Source organism: Vespa crabro, chromosome 11, assembly GCF_910589235.1.
Source record: "Vespa crabro chromosome 11, iyVesCrab1.2, whole genome shotgun sequence".
NCBI classification, from domain to species: domain Eukaryota; kingdom Metazoa; phylum Arthropoda; class Insecta; order Hymenoptera; family Vespidae; genus Vespa; species Vespa crabro.
In genome coordinates, this window is record NC_060965.1 from 1,375,001 (window position 1) to 1,382,500 (window position 7,500).

At 28.7% G+C, this 7,500-nt stretch overlaps 2 protein-coding genes across 5 annotated transcripts in view; one reads left to right on the top strand and one right to left on the bottom strand.

Moving 5' to 3' along the window:
* Positions 1 to 7,500, top strand: part of LOC124427832 (zinc transporter ZIP11) — a 47,929-nt gene that overhangs the window by 8,145 nt on the left and 32,284 nt on the right. The window lies entirely within an intron of this gene.
* Positions 1,500 to 2,855, bottom strand: LOC124427833 (speckle-type POZ protein B-like). Of its 3 annotated transcripts, XM_046971189.1 has the most exons (3): positions 2,538 to 2,855; positions 2,450 to 2,472; positions 1,500 to 2,335 (listed from the first exon to the last, which is right to left on the bottom strand). In XM_046971189.1, exons 1-3 carry the CDS (start codon positions 2,546 to 2,548, stop codon positions 1,620 to 1,622), a joined length of 750 nt encoding a protein of 249 aa, XP_046827145.1. In that variant the 5' UTR covers positions 2,549 to 2,855; the 3' UTR covers positions 1,500 to 1,619. The 3 variants fall into 3 exon arrangements, with proteins under 3 accessions (XP_046827145.1, XP_046827144.1, XP_046827143.1); XM_046971188.1 differs by having other exon boundaries at positions 1,500 to 2,472; positions 2,538 to 2,853; XM_046971187.1 differs by having other exon boundaries at positions 2,450 to 2,853.

Consider the following 7,500-nt stretch of genomic DNA (forward strand, 5'->3'; position numbering starts at 1 on the left):
GGTATATATATATATATATATCTTTCTCTCTCTCTCTCTCTGTCAGGATCAATAGAAAGTTCGAAAATTTATAATACTATAAATATCGTGACGTTGATTGCACCTCCGCATATTGCGTTCGTATCTCTTTGGGCTAATAATATTTTAATAAAGGCATAAAGAGCGAATATATACGTATGTTTCTTAGTGGTATCAATCGTTTCTATTTGATCGATTATAAGATCCGATAGGTTAAATGCGATGTCAATGAAGCCCACGTTAGTCTCTCAGTCCTTTGAAGGAAGACGAATGCAATTAGAGAAAGAAAAAATGCATTGGGTTTTATCGATTAAAAAAAAAAAAAAAAAAGAAAAAGAAAGAAAGAAAGAAAAAAAAAGAAAAATCATTTCCCATAACGATTAATGTTCAAAAGGAATTTGCAATAATATTTATATACTTGAAAATATTTTGTTAAAAGTTTCATATACAAGTTATATATATATATATATATATATATGTATATATGTATATATGTATATATGTATATATGTATATATGTATATAGAAAACGTCAGTAATCTCTGCAAATACTCTCCTCCATGATAAACCATTTTCTGATTGTGTACGATTGAAAAATATACAACGCAGTTTGCAAAATTTCATTCCTTTGCTTTTCTTTCTGTTTCTTTTTTTTTTTTTCTTTTTTTCTTGTTTTTTATTTAATTATCTTTCGTTCATAGATAGGGAAAGTGACGTACATATTTGAGCTTTTACGTTGCCAATGGCATTTATCTTGATGATTGTCGGCTATGAAAGGATTGGTTTTTTTTTTTTTTTTTTTTTTTTTTTTCCCATAGATCATCTCCCGTTCAAAAATATAATCACGATAGTTAAATGAAAGAAAAATCAATCCGTGGTATCATCGTATAAATTTTTCGTATGGACAAATTATTATTTTTATTATATATATATATATATATATTATCTCATTCTGAATATATATTGATTTTATACGATTTAATTCATCGTATATATTTCTCATCGTAGCGCGCTTCGTGTACGAACGAATTAAAATAAAAAAAAAGTGCGAACGAACGATTTTTATGAATGATCGAATTATTGTCGAAACAATGATTTAATTTATTCTCGCAAGATCGTGGATACGTATAATTTTTTTCTTCCTTTATTTTCTAAAAGCATTTGATTTATCAAAAAAGGATCGTATTTGTTCACCATTGTCTCACGATACGCGAGAGAATCAAAAGTCATATGTTCCGATTAAGTTGTTGAAAATTTAGTTATCAGTTCTATTCACAGAGGTCTCTAATATTTATTTTCGATTACAGCGCCATCTGTACGTATTTTTCACATGAACGTCGATGATCGGTAATAACGATTTCGTAAAAAAATGTTCACATAAATCAATGACAAAATATATATCGATGTCGATCGTCGGGATCGTTATAAATATTATATCAATTCGGGGGGAAAAAAAAGATATTACTTCATTTTTTATTATAGAATATTTAAAAATATTTTTTTAATATAGGTTATGAATTTTTACATTATATACGAATATATACAAAAGAGTCGAATTAAATTTTAAAGAAATAAATGACATATTGAATTATGCATAGCTATTAATTTATGAGATAACAAAGCATTTCTGCCATTAATCCCTGATGCTTTTGCATCATATCTTTAAATGACTTAGTTTCTTTAATGTTCTTAATATTCGTTTTTATAAATAACATGATTACATTCTTTAAACTCGGTACATTATATTTGTCGGCTAAAATGAGATAATCTATAGCATTGGAAATGTTTATATATTTCTCTATTATGTCGGCCAATTTGATTTTCAAATCTTCTATCTGATAAATATTTGCCACTTCCATTAGATCAAAAATCAAATTGTTCGTAGATTCAGTCATCTGGATTTCATCGACTTCTCCGAGATAAAGAAATTTCAATAAAATTTCAAAGACATTAGGATCCACATCCTTTATGTCAATACGGTTTTCATTATTTTCTAACATTTTGTGGGAGAACATAGCCGCAAATACAGGACTCCTAAAGAGTATCGACTTATGTGCTAAAAATTCCTTATCACCGACAATTATTTTAATGTCTGTACATGGCTTTGCATAGTACATCATTTTTAAACGTTCGTAAAGTTCTAATTTTGTTGGAGTTATATCGACAAAACTATTCATCGTATTCCTTTTGACTACAGGAACATTATGTTCAATGGTAAAATGAACTTCAAAGGCATCATCTTCCTTTAAATCATTGGGTAGATAACATACAGACCATTTAAAATATTCTGGTATTTCTTCACTATTTATGAAAGTATCTGTCAATACCAAGGAGTTCCGTTTAATTACTATTTTTCGAAACACTGGTGGATTAATAACTTCCAATTCACAAATTATACGAAATAATGCCTTCTGTTTATCCCATCGCATACCTATTTGACAAGCTGCTACGTATCTATTCAAATGAAACACTGGAGTTTTGAAATGCCGTTGAGAAATCAAAGCTTTTAATGGACGTACTTTACAGACATAACTTGTCACCATATCATCAAATGATATATCTTGTTGAATATATGTAGTGGGTTTTGCACAATTCGTATCATCCGTCGACATATTTTACAATTAAAATTACGAACACTTTGGTACTTTTTTTCTTTTTTTCTTTTTCTTTTTTACCTTATCAAACGTGATCAATGTTTTTTCTTCTATCAATGTTTCTTTCTTATTCTATGTCGTATTAATTTTATCGAATCTCTTAGAAAGATTCTAATCAAATATCTGCGTCGTAATAATGACGACAATAATTATTGTTAACGTAACATTGAACAAAATGCTATATATGATATACCAACTCATAGCATAATTTAAAAGGATAGCTTATTAGATGGCGCTACGTGTATGTTACTTTAATATCACAAACATATCTTATATTTTTATAGTTCATGATTTATCCCTATTTACGTCCATATATAATCCTAGTATATTAATGCATCAATCATCGCGTTGCGCGTTGAAATAATTCATTTTAACCAACTTCGATTAATTTCAATCGACGATTAATACCATCGTCAGTGTTGCCAACAGTAAATAGTTTTAATTGTATATAGTTCTTAACCAATATTTAAAATATCCTTTATTCATATTATATCTATCGATTTCGATCGTCGTTTTAGCCGATATAAAGAAATTTTAATAAATTTTCGATTACCTTAGAAACGATTTCCTTGATGTGAATAATTTTTTTTTTCTTTTTTTTTTTTTTTTTTTTTTTTCACGTATATTTCATCGTGTAGAAAACATCAAATTGATTCATTCGTCAATTATATTCTTGAAACTTTTTATTATCTTTCGATGCTCGATGATAAATTGAATTTCATATGAATTCTATCGTTTGTCAATCATTTGAATATATTCACCTCACGACAAATTACTTGAACATCGAAAAAATATTAAATAGTCGCACAATTCAATTCCATTTTGTAATATTATTATTTTATTAAAGTTCGTCTCAATGGAATCTATTATTTTCATTGGTTTCACTTACTAAACGAAATTGTATACTAACGTAAATTTCTTTTAATTCTATATGATAATTCTGTTTAGTCGTTTAAAAAAAAAGAAAAAAAAAAAAAAAAAAAAAAAAAAAGAAAATGAGAACTTTTATAAGATTCACATAATCTTATTCAAAGAGAATTATCATATCTATTAATTTCATATACATGATCAGTACTTGTTGATATGTTTTTATCGTAATAAATGTACCTTAACAGGATCGTATAATCTATGATTTAGAATAATGAATACGTACAACAATGAATGTGATTTTTTTTTTTTTTTTTTTCATCCATTTATCCACGTAATTAATCTAGTTATTTTTTCATTTTTGATTATTTTTGCTCGGATTACTTAGTTTTTTTTTTTTTTTTTTTCATTGTAACTGTTGATAATATACCGATCGATTTCGGTCGATTCATGCTACTCGTATATCCCAGATATATATATATCGGATAAGCAAAACCGAAGAAATCTTCTTTACCATCGAACGATTTAATTCCTAGAGAGTATATTCTCATCGTAGTTCCACGTTCAAACGTTAGATGGTGACAATGTGAATCGACTTGAAAGTTGTCCTCGTGTAAGATTATCGTGGTAGGAGGTCTCCATGAATGAGTTCCATGGTGGTCGAGTGTGGTAGAATCGCAGGCAGAGTTTATTGCCGCCGGATCGGACTCGTACAGTCGACCAGGGGTTAAAGAAAGGGACGGGAGGGCACGTGTGGCCCTGGAATCCAAGGAGTCCTAGGCGCCGCGCATACCATTCCAGTCTTCTCCCTTCTCCTCTTCCACCTTCTTCTTCTCTTCTTTCTTCACGCAGCTTATCTTCCTAACTTCTTCCTCGCACTTGGTCTACTGCTACCAGCGATCATGATATCGTATATACCTTTTCGTTCTACGAGAAAATGATCAATCGAAGTCACGCGATCTAACGAGTTTCGCTACTTCGAAAAAGAAAGAAAACGAAAACGAAGGAAAAAAAAAAAAGGAAAAAAAAGAAAAACTACATATCCTTCGCAGATTAATCATAGATTCTTTTAGTGTAAACGTTATCATCGACATTTAATTATCATTCTATTAGCTGAGATCACTTTTTAAAATATTTGATTATAATTTTATATGACGTTCGATGATCTAAAACAGAGACGGTCAATTTCTTAATCGTCGCGAATTATACGTTCATTTTTACAAGCGATCAATCAATCCATTCTTCTATTAATTTAAATTCACTGATTGATGGTTATTCTTAAAAATCCGATCGATGATTGGATAATAAAAATAAAGAGAAAAAAAAACAAAAAAAAAAAAAAAAAAAAAAGCTTTGCACTTCACAAGGCACAACGATATCAAATAATAAAATTCTTTTCTTTCTTACAACTAGGATTAATCTGTTACTCATGATTCTTCCAATTGGCTCTATCCCTTGATCTAAAGTATCAATAATTTACTAAAAAAAATTCAAATTCTATCGAGATATTCGATTACATTATCGTAAATCGCTAAATCGTTATTTAATTAATATCAATTGTTTCAGTTTGGTATTGGAAATAGAAAATTTCTTTTTATTATTCGATCTTAACAAAAATATCTTTTATTCGTATTATCTTATGGCTTTTGTTACATCATATCGATTTTATATAAAATAATTTTATCAGATTTTAAACGAACAAATAAGAATATTTTAATAGCTCATATCGGATTTATATGGAAAGGAATATTGATATAATTTATGATTTAACATCGTTAAATATAAATAAACGAATCATAATATTATTTTGTATCATTATCAGTATTATTCTTATTATTATTATTTTTATCATTATTTAGGATGTAAGTTATTATATTTGCTGTCATCGCCAAATTTGTTTTTATCATATTTTTAAATGATTTCGTATCTTGAACACTTTTCCCATTTTTTAGTATAAAAGATATACTTTCGTCTTTTAATTTCGGTAAGTTACACTTTTCGGCAACAAGTAATATTTCTATAACGTTATCAACGTGTAAACGTTTTATCATTATCATTGCCAATTTCTTTTTCAAAGTTTCTATTTCATATTTGTCCGCCGCTATTATTAAATCCAGAAGGAAATCTGTGTTATTTACGCTTATATTGATTTGGCCGGTTTGACCGGTATAAAAAAATGTTAATAAAATTTCGAATACCGCAGGATCAATTTCATCGATGCAAATGACGTTATCATTACTTTCTTGGATCATAGTTACTAGTACAGGACTCTGTGAGAGTATCATTTTATGTGCCAAGAATTTCTTATTCTTGACATTTACTTTTATATCGGGAAATTTCTTCTCTTCGTATATTGCCTTTATGTGATTGTACAGATTCATTTTTTCGTCAATTACATTCTCGAAACTCTCGATTAATTGCCAATGCTTGATGATAAATTCAATAAAACTTTATGAAATTTACAGTAGATTCGGCCCATAACAAATTATCCATATATAGTGAACTGAAAGTGTCGCATTTTATAATCCCATTTTCTATTATCGTTATTTTTTGAAAATTAGGTTTTATGCAATTTTTATCCTCTTCGGTATCACATATTAAAAGAAATCTTATTTTCCCTTGCAACAGTTCCATATCTATGTAACACGATTGTTTACAATTATTTAAAAGGAAATGAGAACTTTGAAACCTTTTGGAATATACATTATTTTTAAGTTGAAACAAATGTTTTGTCATATGTTCCTGATATTTCATATTATCTTTAATGGTTGTAGAATGTGGAATACGTGTCGAATTATTTTCCGACATATCGGTACGATTCGAAAAAACACAAAAAGAAAGATAGAAAAGAAATATACCAAAACTTTGATATTTTCTTTATTTCTAACTTAGTCCACACTGCACGGAAGTCAATAACGTTTTGACGAATGTAATTTCTTTTTTGTTTCTCTCTCTCTCTCTCTCTCTCCCTCTCTCTCTCTCTCTCATGTCGAAACGATTTCATTTGTCCAAATAATTTGTTTCTTATATTCTTCTTTCTTTTTTTTCTCTTCTTTCCTTTCTTTCTGTATTCTTCTTTTTCTTTTCTTTTTATTGTTTTTTCTTTTCCTTTCTATTGTTTTTCTACTTTTCTTTTTCTTTTTTTTTCTTTCTTTTTTTTCTTTTCTTCTGTTTTCGCGTGACAAAAAATTTCGGTTATCTCAGTGGAGATTTTTGTATCGTCGATGATAATTCGCGCCAAGGGCAATCGTCCCGGGCGAAAGAATGAGAAAGCAGGCAATTAATATTATAATTAAAGAGAGGCTCGCGTTATCTTTTCCTGTTCTCCAACTTGGTAATCTGGGAATGTCGGCACCTTTGCCGTTAAAACGTCAAATGATTGGCGCTGCCATGTGTATGTGCGTCCCCGCGGCGTTCAAAATTTATAAAATCTTGAGAAGAAGAAGAAGAAGAAGAAGAAGAAGAGGAAGAAGAAAAAATGAAGAAAATAAGAAAGGAAAAAGGAAATGTATGAAAAGAGATCCCTCTCTCTCTCTCTCCCCCCCCTTCCCCCTCCCCTTCTACCTAACCAATCCCTACCCTTTTCGTCGATTCGATTCACCTTAAAATAATATACGATCGTTCATCGATTTATTCCTTATTATAAATGCAAATTAAAACGAACGTTCGCAATACGTACGAATTGAACATGTTTAAAAAAAAAAAAAAAAAAAAGAAAAAAAAGAAAAAAAAAAGAAAAAAAAAAGATATAGTGCAACTCAAGTAGCACGGAATTATTTTTAATATATATATACATATACATATATATATATATATATATATATATATATATATATATATATATATATATAAGAAAAAATGAAAAGAAAAAGAAAAACGCGTTCATTACAATTATTTGACATAAAATGAAAACTATTTAAATTGTATGGATCGATGAGGGAAATTCGACTTTTTTTTTTTT